Source organism: Octopus sinensis, linkage group LG7 (genome assembly GCF_006345805.1).
Source record: "Octopus sinensis linkage group LG7, ASM634580v1, whole genome shotgun sequence".
NCBI lineage: Eukaryota > Metazoa > Mollusca > Cephalopoda > Octopoda > Octopodidae > Octopus > Octopus sinensis.
Window position 1 is genome coordinate 9,607,389 of NC_043003.1, and position 20,188 is coordinate 9,627,576.

Here is a 20,188-nt window from a genome sequence, read left to right on the forward strand (position 1 = left end):
AAGGATCAAAGGCAAATTCGATCACAGCGGAATTTGAACTCAGAACATAAAGACGGATGAAATGCCGTTAGGCATATTTTTCTCTTGTACTCTAGGCACAAGGCCCGAAATTTTTGGAGTGGGGTCAGTGAATTAGATCAGCCCAGTACACAACTGGTACTTAATTTATAGACCCCGAAAGTATGAAAGGCAAAGTCGACTTCGGCGGAGTTTGAACTAAGAACGTAAAGACAGAAGTATCGCTAAGAATTTCGCCGGTGTGCTAACGTTTCTGCCAGCTCGCAGGATTAAGCCAGTAGTAATATTGATTAAACAACGTTTAGAAAGCCTCATTGTTATAATGTCAACAAAGAGAAGAGAAATATGTTATTATCTGGTTATAAATGTTCTAAATTTCACATTATAAGGGAGCTATCTTTCAAATTTTCAGAAGAGAATCTCGTTACTATCATAAAATATAAAACAAACATTATGACTAAGAAGTTGTTTAATGTGTTTTTATGCTACAGTAACTTTTATGACTGAATAAAGAGTCGTTATATATATATTAATCTACATAGTCACATGAATTTTATTTGAACTGATCCCTTCGTAAATATAAAAGAAACAAGTAAAACCCCAAAACTCGATTTTATGTCAATCAAATACTGTGAATGAAGTAAATAGTATAACAACATTCTCTCAACTCATTTCGAATAGGTATTTGCTTGAATAGGTAATTTTAGCAATGGATAATGTAAAAACTGGTGTTTCCAAATACGATTACGCATTTTGAGCAATAAGCTAACGATTTACTCCCAGTCGCTCCATTCTCTCGTTACGTTCGAAATTGTTAATCGGTACAGATGTAAAACCATTGACAAAAATGTATGTATATGGCTTCTTTTCGTACACAACATCACATACATATAGAGGTTCATACAGGTTTAAACACAAAAGCTGCCCTGCGCATATTATTTTTTCTAGCTTGGAGTAGTGCTTTTCAAATGACCAATTTAATGTATATAATAGGAAATCCAAACAATATGATTTATCATCTGCTACTAATATACATACAAATGTACCCTCAAATATGTATATATATATAAATATATATATCTGTGTGTGTGTTTTTGAGTATGTGTGTGAATTCGTTTGTGAATGTGTTTGTGTGTGCGTATCTTTGTGGCTGTGTGCGTGTGTGTGAAATTATATCATCGAATAACAGACTATATGATTTTGTGTGTTTTATGTGCATTCAAATGTTATGATAAAAGAAAGTTGGTACATCAAGATGTAGAAATGCAATGAAAGGCAAATAGAATAATATGAACAAATTAATAGTCATGTTTTAGCAGATTTCTTTGGCTGTATTGATTTTTGATACCTTGGTCTCTAAATTTCCTTTCACTCTGTACGCTTTGACTTATTACACAGTTTTGTCTCTTTCTCTCTCCGATTTTATTGAACACTCTTGCATATACGCAAATTATATTTGCCTGTGTCTATGTATGTTCGTATCTGAGTTGCCAATCCAAATGCGACAATGATATACATTTCATTAACAATGTGGTCTTCCAAGGTTGAACAGCCACTTTTGGGTTCACACAACAATCACCGTATGAAAGTGGACGATGCCAATGTGATTATTATGGCAATGGTATTGGCGACGAGCATATCTCCTGATTATGTACTGATCTCGTCTGGTTGCCATCTACATTTTCAGTATACCAACATCATCTTTACACAGCCGACACTAAAGAGTATGGTCAAAATTAGCATCCTACAACTCCATGCTTCTGGTCTCGTAATTCATCTCTGCTGAGCAGCATCCATATCATCGCCCCAGCCATTGCTGTAACTGGCCTGAAATCTTTGCAGTTGCTTTATGAAAATATTCTAGTGTGACCTACACACACACGAGTAATTCTCCCGTCGTTCTGAAAGTAACTCATTGCGATGCTATCCAAGGACTTGGTTCCATGACTACGGGCTGCTATGCCTTAAATTTGGAGAGTTCTATGTTGATATAGATTGATTCTATACAGTGACCTTTGTCCACTGCCTCTATGCAGCAGTAGACGTTCAGTGACTTTATCCTCACATATAATGGTACGCCAATACGTTAAAAATAGATGCTGATCGTCAACAGCATTGAAGGTAGGACAGAATGGTTGAAGTTGGCATTCGATTAACAGATACTCACATGCATACATTTGTATCTGTACATGTATATATGGGTGTGCGACCCTGTGTTTATGTATGCAAGTGAGTTCGTATTTGTTTCCAGGGATATGTATGAGTGTGTGCGTGGCTATGTATGTCTGTGTGTACGTGGACGTGTATGTGTGTGTGCATAAACTGATTTTAAACTCTTCAATTCTTTATACATATTTCCGTCCTAGCTATCTTCTATTTTCATCTATCTAATGTTTGTAATAATCTTTCCCTTCTTCGTTAACTTCTACCTTCTGTCTGCATCTCTCTTTCATTATCCACTTCTGTTTTGACATCTTATTCTGTATCTCATGCTACTTTTCTCTCTCTAACGCATATTTTATCCATTTTATCCAATATCGCAAACAAGTATATCTCATGAAATATTTGTAAATTTATTTTACAGCAGCTCTTGAGCTTATTAGTCGATAATACTTTGTACTTCATGTGCAAATGAATACGTTGAATATTTATCATAGCTGTTTTGCGAAGTTTTCTCGAATGTATTTAGATTAAGATCTACAATTTAGAATTTGAAAGAAAAACGTGATGGTTGTAGTCCCCACACACACACACACATCATATATGTGTGTGTATGTGTGTCTTATGCTTATATGTTTCTGTACATCAAGCTATAATTATTCCTTCCAGAAATAATTAATATTGAAATAGATGATAACCAATCTGGTATTTTATTGTATGTATGTAACTTTTTTTTAATACGAAGTTAGATGTAAGAGCATATTAGCTTTGAAAAAACGTTTAATCATAATTAATTTAATATAAATTGATTATTTTACCATGTTTACATAATATTTACTGTTTCAATGAGCCAAATATTCTAAACATTATACTTGGAAAATCTCATTTTGTATTTTTTGCTTACATTTCAGACACGCTGCAAGAAACAGAAAAACTTAGTGATTCATTTATAAATAAACTCAGGAAAAAATACCCAGCAGACATGGAAGGCATGCAGGAGCACTTGATCTATGTTTATGAAAAAGTTCTAGACTCCGTAATGACGTGGCCCAAGAATAGCTCGGTGCCCAACACAACCCGTCCAATACACCGCTCGCGACGTGCAGCCGACGTCGACCCTATAATGGAAAAGTGGAATGTTCATGTGCGGTTACCCGGCTCTCATACGCTCGAAGAAGAGATAGGGCACGCCTTCCATTTGGCCAGTATCTCCATACTTGCAGTCTTAGTCGCTGGTGTAAATATGCACTTTTATTTTTCCATTATTCATTATGTTCTTAAGAAAAAAAAATGGTAAACGATAAAATGCACTTCACATAAATAACCATCAATTGTGTAAACAAAATATATCTGAGGGTTTATGTGCATATGTGGGTTGTGCGCGTGATGCTTTGCGTGTATGTATATATGTATATATACTTTCATTGTTTAATTGGCAGGTAGTTATAAAAGTGAGCGGAGGCTCGAGAGATTTTGATATGGCGTTTATCTTTATTTACGCATACACACGCAAACACAAAAACACGGGTCCGTGCGCTCACACACACACACACACAGGCTTACAGGTTTGGTAGAACAAACAAATTAGTTAAAGTGCCATGGTATAAAATCCTTCGCTGTTTATTCGCTTATATAATTTATAGGCGATATTCTTAGACGTATCCATATGTAGACATGCATAAATATGTATATGCATATGCTGGTATATTAATTTATTATTAATATATAATTAATATATATATATGTGTATTATGTACATTATGTGTGTGTGTGTATATATATGTATATATACTATATATATGTATATATATATATGCTATATATATATATCTATATCTATCTATCTATCCATCTATCTATCTATCTTTCTATATATATATATATATATATATAATATATATATATATATATATATATATATATATATATATATAATATATATATATATATATGTATATATATATATATATATATCTATATATATATATATATATATACTTAATTTGTCACAAATCATTCTCTTACATTTTATGTTATTAATCCCCTTCTTACCTGAGTTAGTTTTAAATATTTATCATTATTGAACATGGTAGGTTTTATTCTAGCATTTTCCAGATTGTTTTATTAATCTATTTGCTTACCTATTTAGGTTTCAAAAAATGCAACTTGAACTGTAAGCTTACAAAATATAATACAGAATGGAGTTATCATCCAATATCTGACAAGTCTTCTTGTCATCATTTCAAAATTATCTTTCCGCTCCATCTTGTCATGTGACAAAATTTTGTAGAATGAAAGTCATTTTGGAAAGTAAAAAATTAGTTTTATGTAATAATGAAGGACAATCCGCTGACTGTATCATGTTCTCTTCTCTCCACTTATGATAATATATTAAAGTGATTTTGTTGCATCTGTCAAGTTGAAGTAGACACGGATATATTAAACAACTAAAATAATGAACGATGAACATTTCATTGCACAAAACAAATCAAATCCGGATTGTAATATATGCGTCTGTCACTCAGTTATTTCTAGTTAATCTGTTATAATTTAGACTTTATTTCAATGCCTTCCTACCTTTAATCGTGATTCTTTCATATATTTAACTTACATTTATTCTATTCACTGTTTTGCATATTTTTATACCTAATTGCTAATGATAATTTTCTTTCAGTTTCCCTGTCTTCACTTCTAGTGGCATATTTCACAATGAAACTTCCGTATAAGTTTGATTCCTACGACGTATATTATGTGATTATATATATATATGTGTGTCTCCCGATATATTTGTGCATATTGAACACGGCTAAATTTAATTATTTGCTGAAGTTTTCTGTCTATTCTAGTCTCAAACTTTTTGCTGCTGCATAGAATTCTCTTAAGAACGTGGTGTAATCTGTTCGATTCTTCTTTGGTTACAATGATACTATTACAATTACAATGATACCATTGTTATTATAATGATACTGATGTATCCAATTTCAGCTTGTTCTGACTCATTATGTTCTGTGTTCAATTACCACCGATATCAACTTTGTTTTTCATCCTTTCGGTTTCGATAAGATAAAGTATCAGTCATTTAGAAGGGTCGAAGATATCGACTTACTCCCTCTCAAAATGTCTGGTTTGTAATTAACATAGAAATATTTATCTATATTCATGTTTTAAGATAAGTAGGAAAACTATCCTAGTAGTGTTCTTTTCACTAATATCCTCATATGTATGTAATTTGTAAATATCTTTACTGAAGTAGTTGGGCACCATTACATTTACACAAATTACAAACAAAATGATAGACGTATTTCTATAGCTGTTTTGCTATGGTAAATTTGTGCCCATGGGTTATGTAGTAGTACCCTGTCGATGATTAGCACACTATCGTCATTTGTCATTATTATCGAGGAAAAGGATAGCTGTTTATTTTATTGTTCAATGGTCGATTTATATGCTAATTATTCATAGTATATTCGTGTTGTCATCAGAAATATCACGATAATCTGAGTAACACGGATATTTTTTTTGAGGAATTGAAAATAAGTTGCTAGGCGTATGTAGCAGAGATTTACGTTGTTGCTCCTCCAAGAATATTATTCAACGGAGTTACGCTAAGGTATTTGTTATACAGATATATATGCATTTCAGGAACGGCATTACACGCACTTCGTTTGTAATCTGTAGCGTTCTGGACAGTTCATTAAAAATACACACTGGTAACAATCAGCATATTAATGTAGTCTATCCAAGCTACATTTCTGTGTCTAATTCAGCCATCCAGTTTGCGGAGACTGTCCATATAGAAACATACGTTTTTAGATATTTTTTTTGTTCCATTTTGCAACAGCTTCAGGAGTTGATATAAGCTGACGGTAATCTAATTCGAATTATTATGAGAAATCTGACACTGGGAATATAATTACTTAAAAGATGGGTATGAGGCCTTCTTATGAATTGGAAAAGGAATTGATAACATGAATACCTTTGTTCCTAAAAGTCGCCTTTCAAGTAAATATTGTTGTTGTTTTATGCAGTATTTTGCCTCGTTTTTACTTAGTAGATTGCTCATATTATATAGATCCCATATAGGTTTTAGTATCTAATAGATTTCTCGTGTTACGCTTTTCCGTACATTTTTGTCATATGACTCATTATTAACATCATATTTATTTTCGTGCTTATATTTGTACCACCATATGTACGATGTGTATACAGCATTGTCTTATGAGGTACTGGCATGGTATTTGCCGGGTCCTGTCTCTGATCACGTTGCACCTCCAAGGGCATCCATTGACGGTGATGCCCTCAATCTTAACAGACGGGTATCACCTGATGGAGAAGAGTCAGCTCCCAACCAAACAACACCAAACAAACACCTCATCAGGACCGTGAAGTCTGGCGTAGCATGGTAAATTCCATTGTCTCGACCACGGTCGAACAATGATAATGAAGATGGTATTTGCATATAAAATATAATTTACTTCGTTCAGGCATTTGATTCTTAATTTCTGTCGCTAATTTTGTTTATTTGTTGGGCAAGAGCTGTAGTTTAGCGATAGATTTCAATTTAGTGAAAAGCGTAAAGCGAAAGTTTCTGTGAATTTATTGGGTAGAATTTCGGTTACCTGTGCATTCTGTGAATTGCCTTATATTATTGGATGATGTTTGTGCAGAAAGCGTATTAAGTCAAGAATACAATGTAATTAATAAAAAATTGCCTAAAATGTGTGACAGCGCAAAGTAAGTTTAGAATTGTTTAGAGTTGCATACTCTAGGGTCTGTTTCCTTTTTTTTTATCTGGTTGTATATTCTTCTGTTTTGTTTTTTATTAATATAAACGATGTTTATATTGCTAAAAATCTTACTCTCGCGGACCTCACTTGCTTATTTCCATATTAAGGATCTACTATTTAGTTATGTTGGTACATGTATTTATGCAATATTTTCGTTTAGTTTCATCTTTAGAAAATCTGAGGCATATATCAATATGCCAAAGAGTGCATTTTAGTGGCCGCCCCTTCTATAAGGCAGCAGCAAAAAATTTCTAATTCCATTGTGGACATATGCCCAGCAGAAAAAGGGAGTGGTCGTGGCAAGGGCATCTTTCACCAACGGGCTGACAATTGTTAAAATTTCAGCAATAAGCTTTCGGTGTCAACATTTCAAGATATTGCCTTACGAATATAGTTTCTATCCTACCAAATCCGCGAAGGTTAAACTGATGCAATCAATTATTTCTCTATAGGGATTGCGTAATCTTTCGTTGGTATTTGTCTCTAGTTTCCTTTTTTAATTTATATACATTTTGTAAATAGCAACAAATACTCTGTAGTTAAGGAGAGATCTCGCATTTCATTGCTTCTGTTCCGAGTTTTCGGGATTATTGCTGAGTTTTATTTCCTCTTTGTCAAGTTCAGCAGATTATTAATCGTTTTCATAAAACGTTTATATAGTGCATTTATAGAGCCTTTTTCACTTATCATCACGTTTCTCTTTTTGCAAATCAAATTCGAATGCTATTGTTTCTTCATATACATACATGCGCATATACAAATAGATATGGTGAAGGCGCCTGGCTCAGTGGTTAGAGTGTCGGGTTAACAATCACGAGGTAACGAGTTCGATTCTCGGACCGGGCTGTGTGTTGTGTTCTTGAGAAACACACTTTATTTCATGTTGCTCCAGTTCACTCACCTGTAGAAATAAGATGCGATGTCACTAGTGCCAAGCTTTATCGGCCTTTGCCTTTCCCCTGGATAACATCAGTGGCGTGGAGAAGGGAGACTGGTACGGTAGGGGTGACTGCTGGTCTTCCACAAACAGCTTTTCACGGACTTGTGCCTCGGAGGGTTACTTTCTAGGTGCAATCCCATGGTCATTCATGACCGAAGGGGGTCTTCGTTCTTTTACAAATAGATATATACCTGTATATATACATGCAGAAATACATATGCACGCATACACACACACACACATATATATACATGCATATGCATATATACATGCATATACATGTATACATGCATATATATTTAATTCCTTCCTGACCCATAAGATAATAAGGTTAATATCTGTCGCAGAATTACTCATGTTTGCTATCTGATTTGACTGGATCAACGTAAAATGAAATATTATTGCATATGAACAAGCACATCGGACGCTGAAGCGAGGAATCGAAGCCACAATCTTAGGATCATGAGTACAAATACTAATCACATAAACATGTCTATCTATCTATCTATCTATCTATCTATCTCTATCTATCTATCTGTCTGTCTCTTTCTCTCTCTGGATGTGTATATATATATATATATATGTGTGTGTGTGTGTATATATATATATGTATATATATATATATATATATATATATGTGTGTATATGTATGTATATATATATATATATATATATATATATATATATATATATATATATGTGTGTGTGTATATATATATATAATATATATATATATATATATATATATATATATATATATATATCAGGTTGAGTAAAAGTAAGGAACGTTTTGAACCATGAAGAATTTGTAGCGAATTTTAGCAGAGTTGTGAATTTGTTCTAAACATTTTTTTGCAATTGTCTGATAATACAGACATAGACTTGACTAAATGCATCAACATATTAACATTGATATATTTCCATCGTTGTTACAATTATCTGAAATGGTACTGTCAAAGCGTGATATTCTAGCAATTTTGCTATTCAATTTCAAAAAAGGACGTAAAGCAGCTGAAACTGTTTGCGATATCAACGAAACATTTGGTCAGGGAATGACCAATGAGTGGTCAACTCGATATGGTTTGAATGATATCGCAGTGGGCACCTGAGCCTTGAAGATCGTGAGCGAAGTGGACGCCTGTATGTCATCGTTGTCGGTCAATTAAAGATTGTTATTGAGAAAGATCCACGTAAAACCACTCGAGAACCGGTACAAGAACTTCAAGTTAGCCAGAAAACTGCCTGGAACCATTTGCACGAGATCGGAAAATCAAAAAAGCTCGACAAATATGTAGCACACGATTTGAATGAAAATCAGAAAATGCGCAGATAAGAAATTTGCTCGACGCTTCTTCTCCGTATCGAGACCGTTCCATTTCTCAACCGCATTGTAATTTGTGACGAAAAGTGTATTCTGTACAATAATAAAAAAAAAGGTTCTTCGCAGTGGTTGGACCAAAATGAAGCACCGAAAACCTTCCCCAAACCCAAGCTTTTAAAAAAGGTTATGGTGACTGTTTGGTGGTATACTGTTTGACTCATTTACTATAACTTCTTAACACCCAGAAAAATCCATTACTGCAGAAACAGATTGCCATGAAATTGCCAAAATGAACGGAAGACTGGTATTCCTCCGTCCCAGACTGGTCGACAGAAGAGAGTTTATCATTCTTCATGGCAATGCTCGACCAGACGTTTCACTAATGACGCTTCAGTAGTTGAAGGAATTTGGCTACGACGACCTTCCCCACTCAGCTTATTCCCCAGAGATTTCTTCTAACGAGTATCACTTTAGTATGTGACAGCTGAAGAGAAGCTGCACCTACAGACTGATCTTCATTTGCTCAAAAAGGGCAGTGTAATGCCCAGTCCTGAGTTCGAACCCACAGCCTGTTAACCAGTAAGCTATGTAACGTCCATTCCATCATGTCAGAAAGTGATGATGGTAATCTTTACATGTGTAATCGCCTGCCACGATTTGTGTTCAATAATTAAAGCCAGTGTGAAGCGTGACATATATCTTAAGTTGTAATAAGATATCACAGCGTGCTTTCCGTTCTCCTCTTGCATCTTTGTTTCAATCATACCATTGCTATGCACACATTGTTAGTATCAGTATTTCAACTGACGTACTTTATATGGTATTTCTTATTTTCCATAGCATTTTTATTAAAACATTCAACCTGAAATTGCTTGCATATATGTAAAATAAACACCGAACTTTGTCTGGCATAAAGAGGAGTGTTACGAATAGGTTTTGTGCAACAGAAATATAGATATTAACAAAGATTTATCTACTTTCTCATTTTTTGCCTGTGCTTTACTGCTTTTAAGCATTCTACATTTGGCTTTACATATATTTACAGACGTTATTAAAAATGATATGTTTCGGCACAAGATTTTTTAAAGGAAAATTGGAGGTAAGTTAGCCATCAGGTGGATTCCTTACTGTTCTTTTAAATCGTATGCACATGTGTAAATCTTATATGTCTGAAAGAATGAATTGGATATTTGTTAGAGATGCCAAAGAATGTGTAAACCTGATACAAGAAATAACATTATTTTTAGGTAACCCAAGCAGAAATACTTGCTTAAGGTAATGGGACAATTGTAAACATGCTAATAGTATAAGTTTATTCACAAATAATGATACAACAAACTTTAAGAAATATATTCATTTGGGAGGGTGATGGAGATAAAATCCTAATGCCATAGGGTTCTTTCTGAAGCAAATATTATTACATGTTCCGTAGAGTGATGAACTGAGGCTATAAATATTAGTCAGCCATCTCATTCTCGAACCGTCTGTAGGTTTCGTACTGGCTGGCTGTGTGAGGAAACCTCTCTTTCAGTTCTTTACTGTGACATTCTTATCACGTGTCTGTAGTATCTGGGAGAAGTAACGGCGCAAGAATATAACGTTAAGCCGTTATAACGTATCAAAAGTATTTAATATGGAGTCAAATGTCAAATGGGCAATAAGATCAAAATGAAGTTACTGAATCAAGATCTACTGAAAGCTGTATTCTAAGGGCTTTAGAAAATTTCTTGTGCTAGGGTATCTGATTGAAATGAGGTAAGCATGTGAAGCATATTTACAGACTTACTAATAAAACAGTATTTACGAACTATTTATCAATTCCTGAAATGTATTTATAAATAAATGCTACCTTACAGAACAGTGGAAATACTTAAAAAAAAACGCTCCAATGAAAAGGGTTTACGATGAATGTTTTGGGTTAGAGAGGTGAATATCGTGGAAATATCAAACAGGTGAAAAAAATTGTTGATTCCATTAAAGAAATTTAATCGAATCTTCGAAGCAAAATAGTGGCAGAAACAGTAAGAACAGAAGCTTGACGTATAAAAAGGAAAAGAAAAGTTAAGATCAGATATCTAACAAGTTACTTAAGATGTCATAAATGATGAAGATCTTTGGAAAATATATAAAGTTTCAAGAAGTTTAAAAATGCAAGAGAAAATAAAATATAAATTAAGGATGATCGACATAATGTCATAAAAGGTAAAATGTTACCTGGAAAGTACAATCATATAACAGTGTGAGAAAGGAGAGAATTAGGAAGAGAAAGAAAAGGTGAAAAAGAAATTGAAGAACATGTATTTAATAAAAGTTGTGAAATATACATAGATTAGAATAAAATACAGAAGGGAAAGATGAAATAAAAAATATAGCGTGTCAATGTTGAGGATGGGAAAAAAAGCGAAAATAAAACAAGAGAAAGAACAGGAGAAAAACTTTGAGAGAAATATAATGCAACAAAGATGTGATCAGCAACTTAATTTCTTCGTAAGCCATGCTTATCAAAAGAATGTTTGTAATTGCAGAGAGAATACCAATGCGTTTTCCGTAAACATTTTTATATGTTCCTCTATGCACTGTTATATTTTGTAAAGGGGCATAAAAAAATTAAACAAGAGCTGAATATTAAGGAACTCTGGATGAACAGGAAAACATACTTACACACACACTTATTCACTAACACTAACATATAGATACATGAATAGAGAGAGCGAGAGAAAGGGGAAATAAGCGAGAGAGATGAGAGAGAAACATTTGAGAGAGAGAGAGAAAGAAACAGAGAGAGGTGGAGATAAGCGAGAGAGAGAGAGAGATGAGAGAGAGACATTTGAGAGAGAGCGAGAGAGAGAGAGAGAGAAATAATGTAATATATTAATTTGTGTGTATATAATCATTCTTAAAACGAAACAACCAGTTTTTCTTCATATCTAAAATATTATTATGTATTTTTTTTTCATATTTTCCGCAGGTATTTGATGCCGCTATCCTGATAGTTTCCTTCATTGTAGATCTTATATTCGTAAATGGCCTTCCAAGATATAAGATAGAGGAGTTTGTCTTCATTCTAGCCTTCCTGTTACCCTGGAGAGTTATTCGTGTAGTGAACAGTAAGTTTATCTTTTATTTTATTTATTAATCTGTAGTTTATAGAGGCAAACGGAGTATTAAATGATATGGAATACATTCTTCAAACTTATTTCCTAAATCTTTTACAAATACCAGAAACAAGGTTTCGATACATAAAAAAAAAGCGTACGAATGCATGATCTTAAAGACGAGAACCCATATATGATTATTTCCATGTATAGCTTCACAAAATGAGGAAAATAATACAATGAATGCATTTTCTTTTAATTTTTCAGGTCTTGTAGTAGCTGTCAAAGATCACGAACACTTTCGCCTCAAACTAGTGTACAGTCGTAAAAAGAAAATTTTAGCCGTATTAAAACAAAAAGAATTAAAATTAGATTTATTCCAAGTAAGTTCACAAACGTTAACTTCTTTTAAACTGCGTTCACCCTGTATTTCGGCATATATATATATATATATATATATATACATACATATATCTATATATGTAGGTATGAATGCATATATATATATATATATTATATATATATATATATATGTATATGGGGTTATATAAAGTCGTTAGCCCGAATTGAATGTTTGTTATCTAATCAATGAAGTTTTGTCTCTGTCTTAATTTCACTTGAACACTTCTCTTTTGCAGTCCTATATACCTTTATGTATCATACATACACACACATATATATATATGTGTATATCTATATATAAATGTGTGTGAGGGAGTATATAGGTGTGTGTGTACGTGTGCGTATCTGTTTGTTTGTGTGCTTGCATGTGTGAGTTAAATAGAGGTAGCACATATAACGAATTGGTTAAGTGGTTGAAACGTTTGAGAAAATATTGAAGACGTGACAGACTATATACTTGTACGCGATGCCACTGTCAAAATTTCATTGCATAAGACTACCTTAGTGTATTGGGATACTAGATATAACTTCAATGAATTTATTTGGATAACAAGTTGGTAACAAGTCAGGAAATTGTGAGGAAGAGAAATCCTCTTAATGTTGTGGTACTTCTGCAATTTTTTGAAATGCAAGCTAATACAACTGAATTATTTTACCAACCACAGAATTGGCTATGAACCAGAATAGGTTTTTGGTAAGTATATATATATATATATATATATATATATATGAGTATTTAGCATCCGTGTGTATCATCTAGAGACGAGAGAGAAAAATGAGATTGTAGAAAATTTGAAAGAATTAAAGAGAACACTACACTGCACCAAACACATTACACTGTACCTAATGCATCTAAATAAACGAAGAGTGTGCTGACAAGGCGCCAACTCCATGTAATTAATAAAATTAGGTGTGAACGAAAGTAAAAAGTTCGAAATTCTTGAGATTATAACTGTAAAGTAAATTACATAGGGTTTCATTCTTTTTCTATGGAACTGTATGCAATATGCTAGTTGCCCTATTGCTTAAAGACTTTTCTGCTAAGATCATATTTTTCGCAGCGAAATATCTTATTGTTCTTAGGTACGCATGATCATTCTTGCCATTTATATTCGTCTGCTTCTTTATCTGAATTTTCGAACGCTCGTATGTTATAAAAATATAAATTGTACCAACAAAAAGTACATTTGAAATCAAAACCATAATAGAGGCAATAGCTGATGAATTTCTTTATTTTCTTCTATTTTTATTTGATTACGCCATTTTGTTTAATATGTCCGTCTGGTAAAAGCATCTTATACTCAGATGGACATATTTTATACACGTTTCTAGTAATTATTCGTATTTTTGTAGGATTTTAGTCGGAATTTCATACTTTTAGTTTCTGTTACTGTTGCTTTTAGACAACTGTTAGATAATCTTTTCACCGAAAACAAAGCTAATATTTTCTGTAATTGGTCATTTTACAATTACGTTTGATAATTTATTACATTTAGTGAATTTATTCAAAGAACCGCCAGAACAAGTGCTATTCAAGTATATTCTGATATATAATATACGTAAACTTGTTATCATAATTAGGAATTTTTAATGAACGCGAAAAAAAAAAACAACAGGAATCTCGAAAGAATTTTGATATTTACTGAAATATTGGCTGGGTTACATTAATATGAACAATTATCATGTTTATTGCCTAGGTTCGACTATCAAAACAATAACTTCTTATACAATGATTCTCTGATCTCACATAATCTTGATAGGTATGTTGGAAATATATGAAAATGACAACATAAATCAATGAACTGGATTCTAAACCTTTTAACGTAATAATATACAGTTAAGACCATGTATGTAGGAGTTCCCTTCGCAAAAAGTAGTATGGAAATGTATTTCCACTGCCTAGCCCTTTAGTGTAACTGGGGAATTTACTATGACCTGTGGGTCGACCTAAGCCTTGAAAATGAAATCAGTGAAGCCGGAAGTCAACAGAACGCCCTTGGATAGAATGCATCATTTCATGGTTGGCAGATGTTACATCCCCCCTCCTTTTCTTCATATCCATCCAAGAACTGGCATTTGCATTCTTGGATTTAGGAATACCTTTTCCCTTCTCAAAATCTATAGAATATTTACAAAAATACAATAATCCAGATGCGTACTGTGCACATATTCAGCATCAAGATCCTTTACAGAGCTTCATGCTGTTTCGGTGTATTATTCTGTTCACTTTATTTCTATGTGCACCCAAGAAAACAACATTTGGAAGCCGTAATACAGAAACAGTAGCCAAGATGACTTGAAATGTTAAGGTTAGCAAATATTCCGTTCCACATTTACACAGAGCAACAATTCTAAAATGACATATAATCATGTATACAAACCGCATCTAGTGATACACTTTTTGTATTCTTCATAAATTATGTGTGAGATATTCAGGTCTTGTTTCCTATTATGTGTACTTTACAAAGCATGAATATATTGAGTTCAACAGGCACCAAGCATTCAAACGTGGCATTTGAATTACTGTATCAGCTTTAAACACAAACGTTCACTCATTGATATTTGCTTGACTATATATAACAACGTTGCTTACAATGATACTATACTGAATCACTTAAAATCCATTATTTAAAGCTAAATAAAAAATAACTTCACATGTAAAAATTAGCATTATATAAAATGAATTGATAGCTGTCATCGCATATGCACGATACGTTGCTTATTCTAATCGATAGTAGCAAATATCACAATGCACACTTTACAGGGGCGGGGAAACTTTCTAGTGAAGCGGGCAAAAAATTCCAACGAAAACACTGTGTTAATCGTGTATATATATCTATGTATAATACGATATACATTAAAAGTGATAAATTTAAGATATTAAATTAACGCGTAACATCTTCATTAACGCCACCACTGAATTCATGTCGTTCATATTACTTATGAGGTATTCTATATTTTTCAGCTAGAGTGTAGTTGGGTCCCAAGAAGGGGGTAAAAACCTAGCAATATGTGTTTTGTAGTGAACACAAAATTTCCATTCAAATGGCAATTACCGGGCAATTTTTTTCTATTCGAGTTTAACCGTCTTAAACCGTAGTGGAAACGTGACTTATGCCGCAAATAGGCATACGAATATTGTATAAATTTTATAATTGAAAATTTACTATATTTTGTACATACGAATATACCAACCTTCAGGCGTAATAAAATCAGCAGGGGGGGTGTTCATACCCTTGATGTAGAGCAATGATACACACACACACACACACCACACACACACACACACATATATATATATATATATATATATATATATATATATATATGTATGTGTGTGTGTATGTACAGAATCCGGCAAAAAATAATTCATTTTAATTATGAAACTTGTTGACACATTCAACAAAAGCTGAACATCACGCGATGCTTTTTCAGATATTTATAAATTCAGTAGCCACACTTATTAAAATGTGTCCGTAATTGACAATGCTCATATTAACAGATTTTTTTTTTTAATGACATATTCTTTTGTGAAAGAAAATATTTTGCTAACGAGATATGAAGTAAATCAATAAATCAAATGATTTTGAAAAAGCAAACATTGTATATATTCATAACATTATGTTTATAAACATGCCGGTAAATGTTGTCTAAGCTAATGATGAAGAAAAAAAGCTTCTAATGATGAAAAAAAAGAAGAGTAATGCTCTTCTCTTTTCATTGGTCTTCCATAAAGATTCCAGGAGCAAAATACAAAATTTATAATTTAGTTTTGGTAGTTATATGACGTGACTGTTTGACATTGTAATATAACTTCTTGAAAACGATAATCAGTGTAGTCTGATTACGACTTCATAAGTTGCCTCTGGTATTCTTTTACTGAATAACCATTGACTAAAAGCACACGTAACCATGAACAAACTGTTTGTGATATATATTGAATGGATCATACAGAAATATTTTCTCAGAAATAAAGAATTTAATAATTATTTTCTCTTTTGTTTTATAATTTTAGACTCAAATTGATAGTTTACGAAAATTATGTGTATCACATGGAATAACTGACAGTCAAATTAACCAGTGCCTCTATCAAGAAGAACCTAAAGGTAAGTGCCTAACAGAGTACCAAATCTTTTTTTCTTTCTTTTTTTCTTTCTTTTTCTTCTTGCTTTTCTTATTATTATTAATATTTTATTTTATGATTTTGTTGTTTACAGTTATGCTTGTGGATGTTTATCTGTTGTTTAAATTATTTATTGAAATTAGTCATTACTCCCTTAGCATCTTCTCTTATTCCTGCTGCTCAGAATATGGGAATATAATTTGCGCAGTGGTCAGCCGGCGAAGGTTATCGGGTAAGTAACTGAAATGTTTAAGTAATTAGGCTGTGAGTAGTCAATGAATTACTTAAATATTTGACCAATACTTCCACGTGGTACAACAAAATCAGGCAAACAGAATTAAAACAACAACAACAACAATATAGCAATACTAGTGTCAATGATATTATGAGTAACAATAATAATATTAATATTAATTGTTATAATATTCAATATTATTATCATTATGATTATTACCATAATAATCCTGCATTATTATGATTATAATAGCATGTTCTTGTGGCTATATTAGGCTTCTTTGTTATTTTGAAAAAATTATGAAAATACCAAAATAATTGGCCGGAAAAAGACAGAATTAATAATATTGACGACTCTGTAATCATTAGGTAACGTGACATGATTTTGATAGAATTATTACTTACAAAGAAGGGTAACTATAGCATTTATCTTGTAGAAAAATATAATTTACCAATATAAAAGATTACCAAAATACATAGGTTATCAGATGTATCAGAAACCTCTTTAGCATTAAAAAAAATTTATTCCTTCAGCAGTAAACCTAAAGATAAGGTCTGTTCACTTGAGATAGATAACAGCCGAACGGACTTTTTAGATGCGTCATGCCATTTCCGTTGCAAGACAGAAAATGTTAAGTTTTGTAAATTCATTCAAAAATTCAACAGAGAAGTTTATAACAAATGTGAATTTTTACCATTTTCTCTTATCGTTTTTGTTGCAGGTAGTTTTTAAAATATATTTGGTCAAGGCCTTCTATTCTATTTTCCTTTTTTTTCCTTCCCCTACCGAACAGTGGGATAAATTCATGTGGTATATAACCCTCTACATTGCTAAGATCTCCAAAAACAGGATCTTAAACATGGACATACACGTTTAAATAGAATGTTTGCCAATTTCAAACCCCAGTTCATCTGAACTATGTTAATTCACATATTTGGCTAAAATTTGATTGTAAACAAAGAGATATGCAAAATAAACATAGTTATGATATAAAGAAGAGCGACATATCCAATTAAAGCATTAGACATTACAGTTTTATGTCAGCGTTATCGTTCAAGATTTTAGCTTGTGTTTAGTTCTCCCTAGAGTGAAGAAAACTTTTACGGATATGAAGTCATATGGCTGGAATAAACTATTTTTAAATCAACTGATTCCCAAATTTTCTTCCATTGAGGCGCGCAAGTATAAAACCACGATATCATCTCAACTCAATACAATCTTGCATTTTGTATCTGAAAGTGTACTATAGGCGTAGCTGACATTTACATTCATACCTTCTCGTTCTTACATAGATTCATAAATGCAGACATATTTATATAACACATTGGTTGAGAATAGACGGATTTTGAGGATAGGAGAGTATTCGTTTAATATACAATAAATGTTATCTTACCATAATGACACTACTATCTGCCTTGCTAAATAATTGATTATTCTTCTGATTATTTGCATTAAAGAGTACGTTTATCCACAATTGTTATCATACTCAACTCACTCAAACGTGAGTCTCCCATGCAGGAATCAAATAAAAGCACCATGAGAATCGTTAATGACTGATTTGCTGGGGTAGTCGATTAGGGTAATATTTTCTTGAAAAATGACGAGGTTAATTTTATTCTGGAAAAGTTAAATATTAAAAGTCTCCAAAGCATCTGACTCAATACTGTTTAATGAAATCAGCAGCAAAGACATTTCAGCTTCGCAGGTGAACTCTTAATTATAGGCTCTTTTAACTGAACTGCTGCAAAGAAGCGTATTCGACATATTGAAGAACTGGACAAAAAACAATAGTGTAAAACAAAAATTACCATCATGTTAGTTGAAATTTGGAAAAAAGGGGAATTGTAGGTCTTATAACTTACGGACAGAAAAATAATTACACCCCCCCCCCCAAGAACAAAGAATAAAAAGCAAACTAGAAACGTGTCTGGAGACAGTATGAAGACAACACTCGAGTGCAAAGTAACTCCTCTCACACAGGGAGGTAAAATCTGTCAGCGAAATCTCCGCCTCGGTAGAGAGTAGCTGAAAGAAAGATAATTATGAAATTTAATGGAAACCAAACAACAGTTTGCGGCGATATGGGAGGATTTACCGCAGAGAGGCATCGTATCAGAAACGGGATAAAAAGGTGGATTTAGACAAAGGAGCTTAATCACGTTGAAGAATGTTTAGAAAATTAATCCGAAAGAATTGTTGTTCCTCTATCAAACTAAAAGCGTACAGCATCAATGTCGAAACTTTGAGAGTGTAATTTAAAAACATTAGGATAGGAAAGCAAGGAGAACGGTACAAAAGGACTGACAAAAGGCAGCGGTACAAAAGGACTGACATCCTGCCAGAGATATCTTCATGATCTTTAGCCATAAGCTCTTAATAGATATATAAGTAAACACACCAAACCGATTGGCAGCAACAGGAACAATATAAATATCCAAAACAATACCACTTACAAGGCGAAAAACCTACCGGTCAATTACATTCCTGAATCTTATACATAAAAATGTGGACGGAATGCCTGGACCCATTCTGCCATGATCATTGAGATGATATTATAGCCGAATAAACATATTGTTGATATGCTGGATACCTTTTGATTAAGATGGATGTGATATCAGGTGTGCGATGGCATAGAACGAAATAGTTCATGCTTGCTGGCTTACAGGAAATATTTGATTCTGTTTCTCGCTTGTGGATACTAGAATATGCTCCATTTAAAAAACAAAGTTCCAGCTAGTAACAACACCACGAAAAAACCTGACTTGCTCCTGAACCACAATTCTAAAGCTGGTTACTTATATTGTCACTGAAAAGGGCTAGAAAACTATAGAGGTATATATCAGGAGGGCAATCTCTCTGCAATGCTGTATATACATTCTGTAAAAACAGCACATTTGTATTGATAAGAAATTATAAACATAAGGCAGAAAAACACCCCCACATGCAGACCCCTCCATAATCACCCACATTAATACTCATGCACACACTTACATGAAAGTTTAAAGTGCTTGACCGGACACATTAACTATGTATGCGATACAGTTTCAGATACATAATTTAAGAGTCAAATGAATCCCAGTTGGAAAATTCCACGCCTTAATTACATC

The 20,188-nt window shown here is 33.0% G+C and overlaps 1 protein-coding gene across 18 annotated transcripts in view; it reads left to right on the forward strand.

Moving 5' to 3' along the window:
* Nucleotides 1-20,188, forward strand: part of LOC115214246 — a 397,241-nt gene that overhangs the window by 296,093 nt on the left and 80,960 nt on the right. For 12 of the 18 annotated variants that reach the window (XM_036504497.1, XM_036504498.1, XM_036504495.1 and 9 more), the window contains exons 6-10: nt 3,090-3,415; nt 10,272-10,325; nt 12,195-12,333; nt 12,589-12,704; nt 16,739-16,829. In XM_036504497.1, the coding sequence (XP_036360390.1) occupies nt 3,090-3,415; nt 10,272-10,325; nt 12,195-12,333; nt 12,589-12,704; nt 16,739-16,829 (726 nt within the window). Of the gene's footprint in view, nt 1-3,089; nt 3,416-10,271; nt 10,326-12,194; nt 12,334-12,588; nt 12,705-16,738; nt 16,830-17,030; nt 17,079-20,188 lie in introns of all 18 variants that reach the window. The other 6 variants (XM_036504499.1, XM_036504502.1, XM_036504503.1 and 3 more) reach the window with 1 other exon arrangement.